Source organism: Lepisosteus oculatus, chromosome 24 (genome assembly GCF_040954835.1).
Source record: "Lepisosteus oculatus isolate fLepOcu1 chromosome 24, fLepOcu1.hap2, whole genome shotgun sequence".
NCBI lineage: Eukaryota > Metazoa > Chordata > Actinopteri > Semionotiformes > Lepisosteidae > Lepisosteus > Lepisosteus oculatus.
The window spans coordinates 5,352,785-5,373,215 of NC_090719.1; the positions used below are offsets into that span (position 1 = coordinate 5,352,785).

Here is a 20,431-nt window from a genome sequence, read left to right on the forward strand (position 1 = left end):
ATGAGGTCACTTATTAACGGCAGGTCTGCTAAGAACTGAAAGTATTCCAGCCTCGTCTTCAATCTCTCGACATCCCGGAGTTTTACACTACGTACACATTGTGAACTAAACCACGGGTTACAAAGGGAACAGGAATTTACTCCAACTGCTTATTTATTAACTGTTTTTATTAACTAAAATAGCAAAGCAGCGCACTTACCTGTAGACCTAGTTTAGAGAATTGGCAGAATACAATGGACACCTGTTTTGTTCATGTAACACGGACCTATTTGTGCTGCGATACGACTGGCAGACTGACAGAGGAAGCGCTGGTGTTTCAGATGTGCCTACAGATTGAGTGATCAAGTTCTAAAACACACGTTGGCGTGCCTTTACTCCCCAATTCATCCTTCTGTTCAACACATATCTGGGCATTTTCTTATATCTTTTCATATAGAGTTTATATGACACAGGTACCTCATTTTATTCTGCCCAGAGACTCTTCGACAGTTTGTGTTTCAAATGACTGGGAAGAACGTATTCTTCGGTTCTAATAAGACCTGCTTTCTAGGGACTCTACAGTGCCTAGATGTTAGTATGGAATGGAATGCAATTTAATTTAGCATCATCTGTCTCCCTTTCTTTATCTCACGTGTTTCAAGTTCCATGTCAAAGCCCATTCCAAGGTCCTGAGTAAACATGGCACACACTCATACAATTTATTCACTAAAAGAGCTTGAGGTGGCATGTCTCCAGGACATGTGGTATGCAATTGATGAAAGCTGTTAATCAACACACTGTTTTATCAAAATGACCCTGGTCTTATGCCACACTGCTTACAGAGCATTACAAAGTTAGAGCTGAGTAAGGAACCTGTTGGAAGGAGCATGGGAAAATTGAATTAATGGGATGCTCCTATGCAGATCAGAAAGGTGTTTGTGTATGGTGCTTGGTTAGCCTGACTTTCAATACATACTGTATGTATCATGAGCTGTAACTGACTCCTGTGTAACAATAACACCCTCTTTGGACAAATGGTTTACCATGACAGACAGAACATCCTCTCAAAAACCCTAACAGATCTGGCTAACACCTTGGCCATCCTGGGGTCCTGAAGGCACCCATACCAAAACTTTATCATGACTTGGTTAAAAGTTGAAAACAAATCCCGTTGAGCATGTGCAGCTATCCCTGATCATTAGAATGCACTGGTCTCATACACAGCTTTTTTTTTTCACAAACACAAAGAAGCTTTCACTTCCAGGCTGGGAGGAAAAGTAAATTGGGAAACACCCAGGCATGCAATCACACCACTCAGCATCTGGATATCTGAGGCATAATTCTGAAACAAAAAGTAAAGTAGAATTTGACAAAGTGCCAAACCTCAGAAATGCACATTGGCACAAAAATGTCAGGTGAAACTAGGTATGAAGTCGTTGACATTTGTACTGCATAAGTAGAAGAGAAATTAAGTGCTCACACCTGGTTTAGGTCATAAAGCTTTTCCTTTGTGCTTTATCTTCCCATGTTCAAGGATGCAGATTGCACCTCAGATAAAGCTAAGAAAGTACTGTTGAGGATTCTGAAGTTTATTGAATTAGAAAAAAACCCATAAAAAACCAACAAGCTGAACTAGTCGCTTTACTCACCTTGCAAAACAGGTGAATTAAAAAAATACAATATTTAGAATTTTGGAAAAGACACATCTGAGAAACAAACACGACTGATACCATGTCTGTGCCAAGGTGCTAATTTTTTGCCACTGCATCATTTCTCAAATGACATTTGAAAGAAAAACAGAAGTTGTTCACTGTGTCTTGGTTTGACTTCGTTAAGATTCAAATGGCATTTTCCTTTGCATGTGTAGAGACATATAAAGACAAGTTATTTTAATGAATATTTATTATTATTCTGTATCTAAGGGATAAATCAAGTGAAAGGATGCCATCACAAAATACAACGATTTTGAAAAGAGGCAAAAGTAAGAACTAGGAAGAATTACTTTTGTAGGCAACTACACCACCTAGTAATTATAAGGGTGTTAGGACCATTTTGAATCGCAACTGGTTATTTTCATTAACCCAGAACCACATGTGCACCCAATGACCAGGCTAAACAGTTGTTCTACATAATATCCCATTTTATTACAGTTTATCTATCTACCCATCACAAAAAAGTATCCCCATAACACAACAATCTCTGTAACTGCCCACCCAACACACAGACTACATAACACAATTTATCTACTAGAAACTTACAGAAGAGTATAAGAAACCCATGGACCCCAGTTACCACAAAAAATGTCCCAAAGGAAATGTCCAGAAGCAATATTCTCTGAAACAAGTTCTGGTCAGTGACCTGGTGTGCCCCCTTCTGTCACACCAAATGAAGGGATGAAACCGTGTGTAGTACGAGATCATCTGTCTGTCCTTTACAATGTGGTCCCTCATGCTCCCCCCCACCTCCACACCCTGTTTGTCTCCAAGTCCAGTTTTTAGATGGTGGGGTGGGTGGGAGACGAACCTGGGGCTTTCCTTCTGTTGTTTCCCTGGTGTCTGGGTCCTCTCCTAGGTGCTGTGATGCAAACGGCGTTTCCTCCAGTTTCTTCTGACTCTGGGTGCTCTGTACTTCACAGTCTGACATATTGTCTCTCACAAGTCCACATCACCTTTGAATTGTGTGATGATTAATAACTGTCTAAGCTAGGAGAACCTTTGATCATTGTTAGGCAGCTCAAAAAACAACACGAGAAACACATCAACCCTTAGGGAAATACTTGGCATTCAGTGCAAACTTAAAGACAACATAGTCACTTACACCTGTTTTCCCACACCCATCTTTTTCTCTCTTTGACATATACAAGGTTTAGACTATTAAAATATAGTTTACTTAGCAAAGGAGGTTACTGCACTGTGGTTATATTTCATTCTAAATTGCTTAAAAGGGACTTTTATCCAAAATGTCCTGAGATGATTAGTAATCACCCAGACCTCGTGTGCATCATAAAACCTCACTTTCCTATTTCAGTAGTAGTTGAGTAATAGTTGTTTCTGTTTTCAGGATTCACAGCTTCGGTTTTACATCTGTCTTAATTGTTTGACAGGGCTTGAACTTCATGTTTTTTGTTTTTGAATACTTACGTTTATTTGACAGGAGGGAAATAATTAAGATTAAAATGCGTGCATTGCATGTGAAAGTATATTACTCACCGAAACAAGCTCATGCAACATTCCATTTATACAGTGTGTTCATAGGTGAGTCTTTTAAGCACACAGTTTAACACTGATGTAGAGCATGAAAAACGTTTTCCCTTCATATTCATATTTAGGGCCAGAGCACGTCTTCACTAGCCGCTCCATATGTTGCCAACCTCTGAAAACTGCTATTAACTCTCATCTCACTGGTAATTTCTCCTTAAAAAGTCGTAAACTGACATGCAGCAAGTGATTAGGTTAATTGTAATGAAAAGACTTTGATTTACATTTGCATTTGTGTTACTAAGTACCTACCATCAAAAAATGTTTTTCCTCCAAAATCTCAATTGTAGGTAAATGTGCGGAAAATTGAAAGTTGCCTAAAAAGCAATTACATAATACACATTTCTACAATACAATTGCAATACAATTATTTTGTTTTATCCGCATTTCCAAGATAATAAACAGTTGTAAAATGTATTAATACATTATATAAATTACAGTAATATATTATTTCAACAATTATTTAACTTATCTAGTCTTGAACAACATTTGTATTGTAAGGTGTCAGGTTGACACCTGAAGAAGGCTCCACGGCCGAAACGTTGTGTTCTCTTTCTTCTTTTTTTCAGCATGGAATTAACCTATTACTTGTTCATTTGTATTGTAATATCAATTTAAGTGCAGCGGGAGAGAAACAATGCCTGTTGTAATTTGTACGGATGCACAGAGCATGCGCAAAAGGTAATTTTTGAGACCTGCAGTTTTCGTTTGGTTTCCAGGCAATGATAGAAACACAACAGTGCCAGATTTCTGTGCACTTAGCAAGTACTGTAATACTGCAACATGGAGAAATACGTGGTAAAATTCTAATTTTCAGCTTTATGAAGAACTACGTAACGTAACCGCAGTTCGCGTCGACCTATGGATTAATACAGGCGAAGGCTTCCTACTCATTGTAACCGCCGTAATTTCTGAAAATACAGAAAAGTAATATTACGAAGCTAAAGGCAGCCTGTGAAAAGATCAACAAAGCACTGAAGCACTGTTATAATTTGTATCTGATATAACGTCTGATATTTTTTATCGTTGGACATCACAAGTCTAATTAGTTAAATGAGCAATTAGAAAAGTACTTAACAAATCTTGATTAGATGCTTTTTATTCTTCTTCTGTTACTTAAAAGATGTGGAACTCGCTTTCCGTAACCTAATTCACTTATCTTGAATTTAATAGTGCCTTTGTCTTTTTTCCCCCACGAAAACTGAATAGATTTTAAATGTAATGGAGCCGGGGTCTTACGGAGCTGTGCAGTTTGTGCGCGACAGAAGGAGCGAGCAGGATTTCACCTTGAAGAGGGTATGCGCTTCCCAACAACACTGCACATCAGATAAGGCTCTGTATTAGCCAAAGGCATAACATCAACCAAGCTAACTAAATTCAAAAATCACATTAGTGACGCCCGAATATTTTTTCCAGTTTCTAAAGAGATGCTTGTATGTATCTTTATTACATTCATCTTCATTGCTTACACACAGAACTGGAAAGGTGTATGATGACATCAACAGTACTGTATTTCATTTAGAACCAGTTATAGTTGACATGCCTAATTACCAATTATTAATAATTAATACCTAATTGCCTAATTCAGAGAGAAGGGGGGGGGTGCATAGGGAATCTAATTTTTAAATTAATAATTCTGTTGTAACCCGTCTTTCCAGGTTGAATGTCTTGATGAGGAGCGAGCAAACCAAGCACTAAAGGAGGTCAGTGAGTAAAATCAGAACAGTAATATTTCTTTGTTTTGAGGCGCCACTGAAACAAACCCATGGCCTCACTTAAGCCACTGATGTGCAATAATGAAGTGATGCAAAACTCTTGAGTTTCACTGTTACTAACAGTGGTGATGTAACATGTGGATGCCTGTGCTTTTTTACTGCTTTTATTGCATTTTGCATGAAGTACACCCAGCCTGAAGCTAGCTGATGCTACACTGCTAGCGCAACCTCAACCACACTCACGAGCTGAGTTCAGCTGAGGTTTCAAACCAGCAATCCTTTAGATGTAGGACAGATGTTTCCCAATTCCCATGTTGAGCTGAACCACTGAAGATGAAGGCCAAACACATGTACTTAACTGCAATCAATCTTCAGTTCCCAGGATTGTTGGGGGTCACCTTGTGATGAACTAGATACCATACAGGTGGAGTCATGTCCTCTTAGTCAATTTAACTGTATGTAAACTGAAATAATCTCTGCATTGATAAACCTCTAATACATTTAGAATACATTTGGTTTGATAAGTGTCTTAAGTTTAAGTAAGTTTGTTTATAATACTATTAATAAATATTCAAAACATTTTAGATTGAAATCACTGAAAGACAAAGCAGTAGACCTCTTTTCTAAGCATAATTTGAACAGGTCAGATTACTTCATTAATGTTGTTTTGGATATGAACACTTCTCCCTTATTGTGGTTTGTGATTTTTCAGGCTCTGTGGCTTCTGGAGCTACAGCATTCCAATGTCATCAGATACAAAGAACTTTTCATAACCTGGGACAGAAAGGTAATAACCGCTTTAGTTGTTTTATTTAACTCTGTACAGCCTGAATGTTTGTTTTAGTGTACGAAAAATAAGAAGTGCTTGTACTGTATATTGTCAGCTATTATTCACATCTGACGTTTTGGGAGACAAATTCTGGTCTGCAGTTTATTCATATTTCATTAAAAACCATCCCATCCTCCTCATTTAAGACCAAATTCAGACTTCATTTACTGCCAGGACTTTTAAGTCCCAACATGTCCTAAAGAGAATTAAATAAAGAGACTCAGGTTTCTGGATTTGGAAATGATCATTAATATATTAGGTAAAATGTGAGGAGTACTTCCCTCATTCAGCCTGGGTCAGTGACGCAGCAACTACCACCACTCTCTTAATTGGGCACAAGCAGGATTTTCCTTCACAGAGAAACAGAATGAAGAAAATACTTCAGCTGTTGGTGCACATGTGGTGCTACTGAATGCTTTTCCAATTGTTTTCAGATTTCCTCCGTGATGCTGTGTCTGGTCATGGAATGCTCGTACTTGAGGAGTTTGTCTTCAGCTATCAGAATCCAAAGGGAAAAAGGAGAGGTGTTCAAGGAAAAGGTCATTCTAAGAACACCAGCATAAAATCTGTACAGAAGTAGTTGGTAACAACTGTTTTGGCTTCCCTGACGTTTTATACATAGCTATGCAATCAAACATTGTTGAAAAATATGTATGTACTGTAAGTGCTTACTAATGTCAAAGGACCTCACAATGTAGCAAAGTTTTGTGCCTTGTAAATCCTAAAGGCTGCCTGCATCCCTAGCATCTTGGAGATTGTCTTCATACCTTTGCAGTCTCTTTGTGTGTGTTTCACTGTCAGTGAAATTCATTTTATTTTCTGCAGGTGATCAGGAGGATGCTGGGACACACGGTAGATGCTTTAGCCTATCTGCACAAACAGAACATTATTCACAGGTCAGTAGTGGCATAGTTGGGTGTGTTTAAGCTGGACTCATATTTGGAATTTCATCACTAGGCAGCCTTTTCACTTGTGGTCTGAATAAATTCAAAATTACCACAACACAATTACCCTTAAGTGATGAGTAAGTATATATATAGTAAATGTTGTTCTAAAGATATTTTGCCAGCTGTTTGTGCCCATAGTGTGTGCAAACATTTCTGTAAACTAAAATATGGCCTGTGTTTACTGGACTCTTAAATGACCTTCAGTAGTATTCAGTTTCATAGGTTGTATAGTATTAGTTTTTTTTCTTGTTTTCTTAAGACATTGGACAGCACTGAATTATCTACAGCAAAAATTCTTCACTCTCCATTTTTTATTTTTAAATGAAAAAGTTAAGTTTGTTATTTGATAGTCATGGACACCTTAATATTTCAATTTAGTAAACAAGTGGAGCTGTGAAGACTGTGGTCATAGAAAGTTTTTATAAAAACATTATGTGTTTTTTACAAACAAATACAATTTAAAACATCTCTTCACTACAGATGTGGTTTGGAAAATGTAAACCAAGTCTCAGTTATGGAAAAATGTCCTTTTAAAATCACAGCTGTATTTAGTAAGTGATTTGAAAGAAATCAGAATGCACACTAAAAGAGTATATACAAACTTAAATCCATGATCCTCCATTTAAAGAAACCTCAAGCCTTCTAACATCCTGATGACAAAGGACTTGACCTTCATGCTCTTTGATTTTGGTATTCCAACTGTGACTGGAGATGAACTGAAGCTGGAGAAAAGAATCAAAGAAAGTATGTGATATTCCATATATCTGACAGATAAATTACTTGGGCATTTTCAAAATGAAGTTGTGTAATAATAAAACAGCCATCAAAAGACTTCACATTTGCATTCCTTCTGCTGATAGATGGAAAGTCTTGGATGGCACCAGAAACATTAGCACAGCGATTGTGGAGTGAGAAGTCTGATGTCTGGTCCCTGGGATGCATCCTGCTGGAAATGCTGTCTTGTCACTTGCTGGATGTATGTGTTTAGTGCCCTCCCCACCTTTAACGTAGATCAAGATTGTTCCTTTCAATTTAATGTTATAACTGTTTGTATACACATAATACCAGTGCAATTTTAATGAAAGGAGATTGACGGATGAAAAAAGTGCTTGAATTTAATCTTACCTCTGCAGAGAACACGGAGCCTAGAGCCCAGAAGAACTGGACTCAGCATGATTCATTTCTATCAGAAATACTGTCACATCTGTTGAGAATCCACCCCAATAAGCTTGCACCACAATGTATTAATTTAATTAAAGTTTGCATTTCCTTCTAAGTATCCAACACAAATGTAATTGTGAAAAACGGTTGTTTCCTGTCATGTTATACGTCCCTAGTTAAAAACTGCAGTTCTTTTAGCTTGATTTCCATTTGCTTTTCTTAGTCAGCAGTACCACAGAGAGGAAGCTGCCCTTTCATTTTTGTTTGCTTTGTGATCTACTGTTGACTCCTTCCTGTCTTCAGGCAGAGGAATCCCTGTCCCTTCTCCGGCAGACCAGGCAGGATTCGAGTCCAATAGACATCATCACCTTTCCGGACCTGTCCTATTCTCTCAGGAGGATGTTAGAAAGGAACCCAGAGACTAGGGCCACTGTGTGGTGAGCAGACATATTTAGGAAAGAGCAACAATTTTGTTTCTGAAACAACATTTCAGTGACACTTCCTGAATGTGATTCTGAAATGTCAAGTGTTTAGTTAATGAGATGCACAAGTAGGGTTATGATGACTAGCTGTTTCTCTAATATAACCTTTTCCAGTGCATGTTGTATGATAGTATTTCTTTCTTACAGCCTGCAGACAGCATAAGGCACAAAAAGACTGTAAGGTCTTACACATACAACATTACATGTACATAATTTCAATTTTATTGTGGCTTGGTCCCAATGTCTTTAAACCACATTTAATCAAAGATTAAGCACATTAGTTAAATTGAGTTACATCACCTAGTTTTGATGCAATATATAAAAATGGCAATGGTCATCTAAATGTTTACATCTTGAAAATATTATGTACATTTTGAAACCTTTTCATTTTTGTGTCTAAACATTCTCCTAATAGGGCATTTACTTCATTCTCAGAGGCAGCACTTATGGAAGCTGAGAGAAAGCGCTCCAGGTCAGGTGCTGAACACTCAGCGCTGCAAAAAGAAACTGAAAATGATTTTGTTGCTCTTGTACAGGGAGCTCACGAGAACTCCTTTTGTAAAGGAGTGTCTGGTGCAGTGTGGTTCCCCTCTGTCCGGGCTAAAAAAGAAATTACCCCCAGGCCTGACAGGAGCACCCAGTGAAGAGGGAATTGAGAAAGTTCTAGGTATAAACATCCTCATTCCACAAAATGTGTATAAATGAAGCAAAAGGGTGTAAGTTCTCTATGCATAAAGGTTCACAAAGACCAAATGCTATATCCTAAATGTCCTGTAATGAGACTTTTTCAAAACATATCCTGCTATATCCTAAATGTCCTGTAATGAGACTTTTTTAAAACACACTTCCATCTTTCTTTTGGGTTTTTTAGATCTCAGAATTAATGGAATTACTGATTAGAGTTGCAAAGTACTACTTTCACAATAAATGTTCCAGTTTTGTCCTTTTGATTGCCTTCTCAAAACATTGCGACATATCCTGCTAAACACCTTTTCTAGACTATATTTGCAATAACAGTTTCTTTTTATTTTCTATCCAGAATTTATGCAGAATTTCAGTGATGTGGAAGAGGGACAGCTTTCAGGATTGGAATACCTGTCAGTGCAGAGAGACAGTGCGTACCTATCAATTGTTAGACAAAAACTCTGAAAATGTCAAAAAATCTTTCCTGTTTCTGGTACAGCTTCAAAATGAATCTGAAAGAGGGTTACACAAAGCATACAGTGTCTTTCACTTTTAATCCTTGTGTTCTTACTTGAAGGTTTCTGTCATCATTTGATCCAACTTTGTTATTCTCACTCTCTTTATCTTAGAACAAGATCTCTCTTTTCAGCTGACTTCCTCATTCCGTATACAATAAACACAGACATCTTTGGCTCATTCTTTATGTGAAACGATTGTCCAACAGTTGTCAATAATTTAATATAGAAAAAAGCTGAAAAGCCAACATACTGAAAGCTTTCACATTTTAAATGGATGAGCTTGTTACCCCCCTAGCAAGACCAGGAACAAGTGACAGTGCCAGAGATGGTTAAACCAAAGGAAACTTTTAAATGTCTTGTTCCATGCTTTCAAAAGCAATTAAGGTCTATACTTTATATTTCATTTTGCAAAGTCATGCTATTGATAATATTAACTTCACCTTTATTATGTTCTGTTCTAGTATCTAGCTATATACATAATTAATGCATATAATAACGAAATATTAATAGAGCATAATTGATAGATATTGATAGATCCTTATTACTCGAGCTAATAACAAAATTAAGGCTGTTTCTTCATATAGTAGTGTTAAATTAGTTGATTTTTAATTTAAATGTCAGTGTTTAGAATGCCTCTGCTAACTGTCCACATAGCAGACTGATGTGTGTGTGTGTGTCAGTGTCTTCCAGAATCCCACAGGCCCTGCAGACTGTTCTATCGGCCATGGGGAACCACCTGGACAGTGTGGAGGTGCAGAACAGGGGCTGCCGGGTTCTGTTCCAGCTGTTAATCACAGGTAGAAAAGAAACCTTTGAAACCCAATGCAAAGTGAAGAAAGTTTCACTCCACTTTTTGTTTAACCATCCCCTATGAGCAGATTTTAAACCAAAGTCTCCAATTTGTAATTTTCAAAAGAATAAAAAATGCAATATCACATATCTGTTTTCTTTAATTGGTGGTGCTTGGATACATTTTTCTCTGCCTGCAGAAGTGCCGATGTTAGTCGCGGTTTTTAAAAATTCTGTCACCCTCTCTGTATATCTTCACTAATTTCTTCATGAAAGGACACTTCTACTGTAGGTTTTTTGTGGACACCAGACACTTAGGTTGGGTCCTGTGGCTCTCACCAGTTGCACTGTAATTGCAATGTTCTCTGCCTGAAGGTCTGGAGCACAGTCTGGAGGAGCCATGCCTATACACTGAAGAGGTGACCAGTTCTGTGATTCAGGCCATCCGTGCCCATTCCACCAATGAGGAGCTGCTCTCTGCAGCCTTTCAGATTGTCCTTATTCTCTCAAGGAATGGTGAGCATCCATGTGCATGCTGAGAAAAACATATATTTCAGAATAAAAATGTCTTAGGACAAAATTGGGTATGAGTATTTTTTATTTTTTAAAATTGTTAAAAATGAACATATTAAAACAAGAAAGATCAAATCACTTCTTATAAAACCAAAAGAAGTTGTTCAAAATAGGCTATAATGACTTTTAATTTTAAAATTCACTGGGTATAAACCTAATTAGGAGGTAAAAGGTGATACAAACATCACCCAAGGTGTGTACAACATGTAGAATGTGAATATTAGTGTGAAAAAGCTCCTTAGTCTGTTCAATACGTGTGCCTATAATTACCTGGAGTCCTAAATCCAAATGCTGAGTTTAAACCTCTACGATCTGCAAACTTTTATATTCCTGTTCACAAAAGTCAAATTAGAAAAATTATTGGATCCTCACAAAATCCTGCTCAAAAACAACATGAGCAACACTGCATTATGTGGTCAATATTGTCGAATCCTTTGTAAAAGGGGTTTTGTTTCTCTGCAGAGACATCAACAGAAAAGATTGGAGGAACTGGGGGTATCCAGGACATTGTGAGGGCATTAAAGATGTTCCCTGAAAACAGAGATGTGTGCTTGTCCTGTTGTGGTGCCCTCTGGGGTTTACTGGTGAACAGTAAGAGAAATGTCATTATCTTCATTAAAAGGTGGTTAAATTGACAGCATTCTAAATTTTAAACCTTATTGCTTAATTCTTTGGAAAAGTTGGGAATTTAAAAGTGTTTACAGTGCAATATAGTTACTATAAAGAAGGCTGCACTAAAAATCTTTTCATTTAAAAAAAAGGATATCTATTAAACAGAAATTATATTCTTAAATATACTGTAGCATATCAGTTGTCCAGATATTTGTGGGCAAGAAATGTGTAAGAAAATCACAGATTTTGATTTCATCAGTCACTTCAAGTTTTTCATTTCTTTTGGGTGCAAAAGTGTCATTTAGATTTGATTGCACGTTCTAAAGCGAATTAGAAAATGAATGGATGGATGCATGTTCTGTTTACCTGCTGCCCCGACCCTTTCCAGAGCATACTTCAGGAAATGTGTCAACAGCAGGAGCCCTTGAAGCCGTTATCACTGTGGGAGAAACTCACCTGGATGACTGGGAGCTGATGGAATCTGTGTGCGCGGCTCTTTGGTCCCTAACACTCAGAGGTGTGGCAGACTAACCAGCATGAGATTGTACTGTATAATACACATTGGCTTTACAGCTCATCCCTACCTATTAGTATGCACTCTTTCTTTTGAAAGGTAGTTTAAGAGAAAAGGAATGTGAGGACACTGCTCTTACCCTGATGCATGCCCTCAGGACCCACACCAAAAGACAGGGGGTAATAAAGTATGCCAGCTTAGCTCTGGCCAGCCTGGTGAGCAGTTCAGGTATGTTGCATGAAGCAAAAACTTTTTCTTCGCTTTTGTACTAGTATCATTGACATAACATCTTAGAAAGCAGTTTGGTTCTTTGGTGTGAACATTACTGTAACCGATGTATTGTTCAACATAGTGCAATGATCCTGCATAACAGTTTGTTATGGTGATCCAATGATCTTGTGGTAGGCTCATATAAACTCAAAACAGAAATATAGTCCCATGACAATATGAATGTTTAAGACACTGTCTCCAACTTTTTCTCATTTTGATAACTGAATGTTTTTTTAGATAATGGATCACTTGCTAAAACAGTATTTCAGTGACTCAATATCATCTGCTGTTAGAACAAACTCCCTTATTTTCCAGGGATATGGAGGGACAAAAACAAGCAACGTCTCATTTTCTGAAATGTAGATTTCTTCACAGTGCACTTTGCATGTTCTCTTAAGAGTTGGCAGCCTTCAGAGTGCTACTGGCCCCTAGTGGAGGAAGTGGAGTACAGCTGCTAAAAGAGATCTGCCTTTATCACCATGACGATCCAGAGGTGATGGAAAACATATGCAGTCTACTCAATGAGATGGTTCAGTATGGTGAGCTCTGACAACTTATTTTAAAAACACAAACTGCAAAGCACTTCTTGCTTTGTACATGATGCATATTTGATGCTGATGTGACTTTTATTGATCCAAGAGCGTAAAAAAAGTAGAGTAAACAAAGAATAATTGATACCTTTATTTCCACTTATGGAACCATCTCAAAATATTCAACACATTTTGAAAAATGTTAACTTTTAAAAACAATACCATCATTTAAAAATATTTTTTAGATGATGTGATACCAGAGTTTGTTTCTGAGAATGTGAAAGAGGAACTTCAGAAGATTCAAATCAAGTTTGCATCAAATAAGGTGAGTTTGCAGTTTTTGCTTTAAAGATAAATCTAGGTATAAAACAATTTCCCATTACATAAACTGTAATGAACATAACTGTTTGAATGGCAATATTGCTGAAGTCAACCAACACAAATTAACCGTCTCCACATACAGAAAACACAGATGACAAGTCAGAAATGTATTAGTTATCAAATAAATCACTAAACATCACTCAATAAGCATTACATTTTTACTGCATGTAGAAAGCCTCTTTGATAAGTAATTTTAATACCCGTCTTTGATAAAGATAATTTAAAAACATTTTTGTCAATCACAAATCATTGAGCTCTAGGCATTTTGGCAGTTTCATTTTTTTAAATGAAAACATTCAATGAGGATCTAAATAAAACCTAAAAAATGTTTGTAGAAAAGAGCACTAATCCTGTGTTAAACTTCATGATTTAACATTAACTGAATTCAATTTTCCTTACAGGAGATACTGTTACTTGCACAATCTGCCCTTTCAAAAATGCACAACTGAGGTGGATCTGCATCTGGCAGAAATAAAATCTAAATTTATTTCCACAGTCATCTCTGCAAGAGTTTTCTTCTGCTTGTCATTAAGGCAGAGATGGGAAACTACAAAAGCTTTTGACATCTCAGACAATAAATCAGATCACTTAAGTTATTTAGGCAGAAAAAGCTGAAGTCATTGAGTATATAGCCTACAATGTGAAATGTCTTATTGAACTCATTCTAATGAATTGCTTGAAAACTATCAAAAATGTCTTCATTTTCAGAAAAAATGTTCAGCATAATCAGAAAATTTTAAATTCTACTGAACTACAAACAGGACCAATTAGCTGTATATCGTATAAATAACTGTGAAAAACTGTACCCATTTTACATGTAAATAAAAAATAATTGTCACCCCTTTAGCTCTAACAGAACAGGAATACAGGAAATGAACAATCATGTCAATAACTCAATATACACAAATGCCAATTAAAGACTATGAAGTGGTGTGAACTGCACATTAAATGTGTAAACTACATGGCTACAATTTAATTAAATACATGTTAGAGCAAAACTGTGATTGCAAAAACATGTCGAAAGCAATGTAACATTTTGTCTGAAAGACATTTTCACATACAGGTGCGGCACAAATGAAAGTGCACATTGGATAACCTTTTGGTAGATAAAAGTCTATCTATCTCATAAATGTTTCTGGTGTTGAAAAAGTTTCTGGAGGAAATACACAATGCTTCTCCCAAAACACAGAAAATCACGTAAAATGGATGAGCAGTTCAGCAGTCATGGTCTCAAGATTTACAAAGATAAATCCCACTTTCAGTAACTTTTGTCTCATATGTATTTTAGGAGCTTGCCTGAAGACAAACGTTCTTAAAAAGATGTACACTCTCTTCTTTATGTGGTTTCTGACAAGCTCTTGCAAAAGACTCCCTTTCTCCTTAACGAAAAACTAGACATAGGTCTTCTTTATTGTACACAGAACTTTGCACCAGCAATAGTGCACAATTTTGATGTTGGCTCAAAGGCCATCAGGGTGAAATTTATTCTGATTTGTTCCAGCCTTTGGTTTGCCTTTGTCCTCATTCTGGACTGCGTCTTTGGTTTTGTACTTGGATTTGATCTCTGCTTCCCATTGCTTTTTTACTAAAGTGTAAAGCCTCATTGCAGCTTGAGCATCTTGAACCTGCAGTGAGCAGAGAACACTATAGTTAACAATCAGAAACCAATGAGTGAGTACAATATGCAGAGTGCTACACATTGTTTTGTATTGAATATTCCATTAGAAAAGAGAGCAATATTACATTAGCTACCAGTCTGAGAAGCTGATTGGCAACAGATGCCACTGAATCTACTGTTAGAGTTACAGGCTAGAAGGGTATCACCACTGTAGCAAGCAACACCAAGATGTTACACTGTAAAAATAGTCATAGGATTACCACACTTGGAGGGACAGTGTTTCTAAATAATTTGGAAAGAAACACAAGAACGCTACTATTTGTTAGTACTGCTGCATACCAATTTATTATCATTTTTTTTAACATTACTTTATTAACCCTTTACAATTTCTTGCATTAGGAATTATCTTTTCGCATACCCCAGCTTGCTCTCCATGATCTCCACACAGACACACAGATAGGGAGAGAGCCTGGGGTCAGACATTTGAAAGGGTGGCTCAGGGTGCTCAGAAAGAAAGTTAAAATATCCATTAATACAACTCCAATACAGAAAGATTCAATTGGGCCTGAAAGGTATACAAATATTCCTTACCGAAGAATGTTCACCTTGTTGGACTTTTACATTAAGAATCTTCTCACAGAGATGTCTGAGGGAGGGGCGACTGCACTGTTTAGATATTAAAGAAGAAAACATGACATTTTTGACTCATTTGATAATTGCAGACGCATGTCTCAGCATAAATGAAAAATATTTAGTTTTCCTAATATAGATTCTAGAAGCTAAACACTTATTAATAGGAGCAAAATACCTATTAATACACCAATGTACTTATGACGTAGTAATTTTGCAGGAAAAAAGTTTTATTTAATAATGAAGTTGAGAATTCTTGGTAGAGTACACTGAAAAATCCTGTTCTTAAAATCTTGAGGATAAGTATCTTTTGAATATAAACGTCTCTCAAATGTCTTACCTTTAACCTTTGCTTAAAAGGTTTATATTTCTGAGTGTCCCTTATTTTCTTCCTTGGGTGATCTATAAACAAAATCTGCAAAACCAATACATAAACAAATGTATATTCTTGCAAACCACAGCATTTTTCTTTAAACTATATCCTTCACAAATCAATAGAAACAATACTAATGTATGAATTATGATAATATTCTGTTTTAAAATAAGCAATTTCATACACTAATCACACCAGTGTTTTTAATGTTTTAATTGAATTTTAAAAAGATAGATTAGCACCTTACCTTGAGATCATTGTGCACAGCATGGCCTACTAAAATTCTTCCTCGTAAAATATCAGACACCTCTTTCTGTATGACCTTTACATCCTCTCCTATGGGAAGTGAAGCACAATGTTGGGAAATGTAGTCCAGATTTAAAGTAAAAGTTAAAATATCAATTAATCCTGCAGACATTCAATTTGCATATTAAAGTACACTTTCTTGTCCAGATTTCAAATGGCCCTTAACTCTGTGGACATGAAGAAGTTCTGTACAACTTTTATCTGAATAATTCAATACTCACCATTCTTGATATCCTGGGGTCTGATTCCACTGACAGCTGTTCTGTAGTCAGTCACCCTCTCTGTGGGCTTCACATACTTGTCATAAATGCATTTGCCATACTGGTTCACGAGGGAAACTCGAGCTACAATGCTCTCTTCGCCATCCTCTCCAACCCCAACCATCTCACAGTCCATGGCTACGGTTTTAGTTAACCTATTAAAACAAACAGTTGATCATTGACTTTCAGTAGAGACTTTCTCATTGTAACCAAAAAAAAAAGAAATATTCTGCAAAAGACTAGATCTATTTACAATACATTCTTGATTTCAGAACTACTCATGCATTACAAATATATATATACAGTATAACTGATGATGGACCAAACTTAATCTCAGTCCTCAAGATTACGCATCACGATCTTATTATATGATTTAGAATTTACATTTCATAAAAGGCAAACACCCAAAAATAATTACAGGCAGCAAAGAAAGACTAAAAGAAAAACAAGAAAGTTCAGTCAACTTACCCTTCAAATGCACAATCCTTCACCAGTACACTGTCTACTGTCTGGGGTTCAGACTTTTTTATTCCCAGCTTCTTCCTCACTATCTCCGCCGCATCTGCTCCTATGGCAGCCTCTATGTCATCTGGGTCAACATCATCAAACCAGATATCCTCCCTGCCAATCAAAATAGCAAATTTCTCAAGCCACCAAAATCAATGATGTAGAAACAACGTTGACATCAACAGAGAATTTTTGACTCTTTATCGTAAGAGCTGCTCACAGATAGTAGACAACTTTCAGCTAGCATCTCCTGCAAAGCAAAATTAAGCCAGCAGCCATATCACCCTGCAACTCACAACTGGCAACCCACTGAAGCTAAGCAGGTGTGAGCCTGGTCAGTACTGGGATGGGAGACCTCCCTGGGAAAAACTAAGGTTGCTGCTGGAAGAGGTGTTAGTGGGGCCAGCAGGGGGCGCTCACCCTGTGGTCCATGTGGGTCCTAATGCCCCAGTATAGTGATGGGGACACTATACTGTAAACAGGCGCCGTCCTTCGGATGAGACGTAAAACCGAGGTCCTGACTCTCTGTGGTCATTAAAAATCCCAGGGCGCTTCTCGAAAAGAGTAGGGGTGTAACCCCGGTGTCCTGGCCAAATTTCCAATTGGCCCTTACCAATCATGGCCTCCTAATAATCCCCTTCTATGAATTGGCTACATTAACTCTGCTCTCCTCCCCACTGATAGCTGATGTGTGGTGAGCGTTCTGGCGCACTATGGCTGCTGTTGCATCATCCAGGTGGATGCTGCACATTGGTGGTGGTGGAGGGGAGTCCCCATTACCTGTAAAGCGCTTTGAGTGGAGTGTCCAGAAAAGCGCTATATAAGTGTAAGCAATTATTATTATTATTATTATAAAATGGAGGCACTTGCTAGTAATAATTAGCTTGCCAACCAACCAAGGCATGGTATGACAAGACTGTCTGGCTGTACTTCATGTGGACACTAAAACATCTTTATGTTCCAAAACTTTAAACCAACTGAACCTGCTTGACATAAGATCAAGGCACTCTTATTTAAGGCCCCTGACTTACTCTCTCAGTTTGATCTCAGTGGACATCTCAATTTTTCTTTTTTTACATCCCTTTTCATTTGTCTCTTTGGGTACAAGCTCCTTTTTCCTCTTTTCTTTGTTCCTTTTCTCCTGGGGTGTTGGGACAGCATCCCCATTTAGCTTGGAGGTGGAAGGCAAGGGACAGTCTATAATTTGCTTCCCACGGTGATCCTGGGATTCCCCGCTACCTTGATCTTTAACTGCAAGCTCTTTAGGGTGCTTCTTAGGCTTCTTTGTCTCTTTCTTGGATATCTGTTGTGCTCTAGTAGATTCAGCCTCTTGATTTTCTGTCTCTTTCTTCTGATTAAGCAGCTAATTCATAGGACAAAAATGAAAAAAGGCAGAATATCACATGTACTTTTGTAAGTGAAAATATGAACAGGCTTGCATACAATTCCAGCTTGTACAAGTCAACATGCCGGAATTACGAAAAGAAAGTGTTAATTACCAGTATAAAGGTGTCTTAGATTCAGCTGAAAACATTTTCAAATGCCACATTCTGGATTGTGTACTAGAGTCACTTGGAAGGTAGTTACAACAGGCAAACAACTGAAGTCCATTCATATTCATTACTGCATTTGGTGCAATTAACTTACAACACCCTGGGATATACAGGCATAAAATACAATGTAACTAACCAAATTACTCTGCAAAAATATCAAAGTTGATTACTAAATACGTTTCTGTAACTAGTATCCTGAAATATTTCTCCTACCTCTTGCAGCGCTTTCCAGTTAGATGAAAACTGCTGAGAATCCTTGGGAGGCAGTATGAAATTCACATTAGCTCCTCCCTTCTTTTTTTTCTTTAAGTGTCCATTTTCCACCTTTCTTTTGGACTTCTTTTCCTTGAGGCGACGTTTGTTTTTCTTTTCCTCTGGTTTAGGTCCACGGGTCTTGGTCACAGCCGCCTTATCAACACCCTGTAACTTCACTCCTGACATGATTTCCGCGACTGCTGTCAGGTAGCTCCAAGTCAAAACGAAGTCTCTCACACAGGGTTATTAAGGTATTATCTGTCCAGATTTGCTTGCCGCAAATATTTAATTTACCACTGCTTCTGTTACACTTCAAAAATACAAGAGACAAAAGTAACTAGTAATGCATGTGGTATTTTAAAATGGCCAATTTAACTGAGAGACAATCACGTTGCCTTTGCATAGTAAACTACCTTAAACATTTATTGATGTTTGCAAAGATACAATTAGCAATATCAAATGTTCCAGTGTCTGTACACTGCAGCGTAAGCACATGTAACCGAAGCCAAATACTTTCGAAATGAAATCAACTATAACTTAAAATGACAGTTATCGCCTTTGCTGTATGATGAAATTTGTTTAATTTTAAAGCTGATCTGTTCAGATTACTTCAAACTACCGCATATACAGTACACGAACTTACCAACACAACATTCCTCCCCATATGAATTCCATGCTGCTTGTACTACTTCCGCTATGTCCGGCGGTAATTAGTGTTCCCTAGAAACAAAAACCTTGTGCACACCATGACGGGTCCGGTCAAACGAAAGTGCAAAAAATATAACTAATTCCGATTTCATAGAAACCTCATTTGAATAACGTGATTCTTTAGCATGTATGGAGCACAGAAATTCAGTGGTTTGTATTTAACACATGGATCTGGGAATAATTACGATTGATGTTAGTACTTAATATGGAAAACATCTAATCTAAAATATTTCTCACTTTTATAACTACTTAAAATAGTTATATTTAAATAACAAACGTACATGTATGATAGTGGAATTGTAGGATTGTAGGCTTTTAATAAATCTTTCAAATCTGCATTAATATTACATTCTAGAAGACCTGACCTTTAAATTTGACACCTAACAATTTGCTGTATTTCGTTTTGTTCCAAAGAACACACATGACTCGAACAACTGCATCAACAAGTATTTAGAAATGGAAACAACACAGAGAACGGTAGCATGACCGTATTTGTGCATGAGCTAAATAGTTTGACCAAATCTGTCAACGGATTTTCTCACTGTGTAACTTCAAGTCGATAGATGACGCTGTTCGCCCTTCCACTCGTGCAAAGACTGCTTAAGACTACAGTACGCTTCAGTTTTTAATGTATACTGTATTTAGCACGCTTTTGATCAGCGAATAGCGAAAATAGTTACAACAGTCGTTGGTATATCATTGGAATTATTTTAAAAGCGTGATTTTAAATTTATTTTGCACGGCCCATTGAATCAGACAGGCTGATAAAAAACAAGACTCAATTCAAGACTCGCGTCACCCGAAGAAGGTTCCACAGCCGAAACGTTGTGTTTTCTTTCTTCTCATGAAATAAATCTATTACTTTTTCCTTAATACAAGACTTGTGACTTGATACTTATTCAAAATGAAAACACAATTGCAGCTGTCAGTTTTTTTTAAGGGAAATGCATTTTCTCTTCTTATGTTCCTCTGCCTCTACG

The 20,431-nt window shown here is 37.2% G+C and overlaps 2 protein-coding genes across 3 annotated transcripts; one reads left to right on the forward strand and one right to left on the reverse strand.

The window, feature by feature from the left end:
- The first annotated feature begins 3,944 nt into the window (after positions 1 to 3,944).
- LOC102687109 (serine/threonine kinase-like domain-containing protein STKLD1) lies at positions 3,945 to 13,736 on the forward strand. Of its 2 annotated transcripts, XM_015366629.2 has the most exons (19): positions 3,945 to 4,034; positions 4,446 to 4,532; positions 4,895 to 4,939; positions 5,664 to 5,738; positions 6,215 to 6,319; positions 6,606 to 6,676; positions 7,356 to 7,471; positions 7,588 to 7,703; positions 8,192 to 8,325; positions 8,907 to 9,037; positions 9,410 to 9,484; positions 10,253 to 10,369; positions 10,737 to 10,877; positions 11,397 to 11,525; positions 11,935 to 12,063; positions 12,160 to 12,288; positions 12,729 to 12,869; positions 13,106 to 13,185; positions 13,643 to 13,736. In XM_015366629.2, exons 1-19 carry the CDS (start codon positions 4,020 to 4,022, stop codon positions 13,688 to 13,690), a joined length of 1,884 nt encoding a protein of 627 aa, XP_015222115.2. In that variant the 5' UTR covers positions 3,945 to 4,019; the 3' UTR covers positions 13,691 to 13,736. The 2 variants fall into 2 exon arrangements, with proteins under 2 accessions (XP_015222115.2, XP_069039486.1); XM_069183385.1 differs by lacking the exons at positions 13,106 to 13,185; positions 13,643 to 13,736 and having other exon boundaries at positions 12,646 to 12,818.
- On the reverse strand, positions 12,997 to 19,664 carry rexo4 (REX4 homolog, 3'-5' exonuclease). The gene is made up of 9 exons (XM_006640633.3): positions 19,387 to 19,664; positions 18,702 to 19,053; positions 17,967 to 18,298; positions 16,897 to 17,049; positions 16,390 to 16,583; positions 16,110 to 16,198; positions 15,830 to 15,904; positions 15,451 to 15,525; positions 12,997 to 14,866 (listed from the first exon to the last, which is right to left on the reverse strand). Exons 2-9 carry the CDS (start codon positions 18,927 to 18,929, stop codon positions 14,702 to 14,704), a joined length of 1,311 nt encoding a protein of 436 aa, XP_006640696.2. The 5' UTR covers positions 18,930 to 19,053; positions 19,387 to 19,664; the 3' UTR covers positions 12,997 to 14,701.
- Between the last annotated feature and the right edge of the window lie 767 nt (positions 19,665 to 20,431).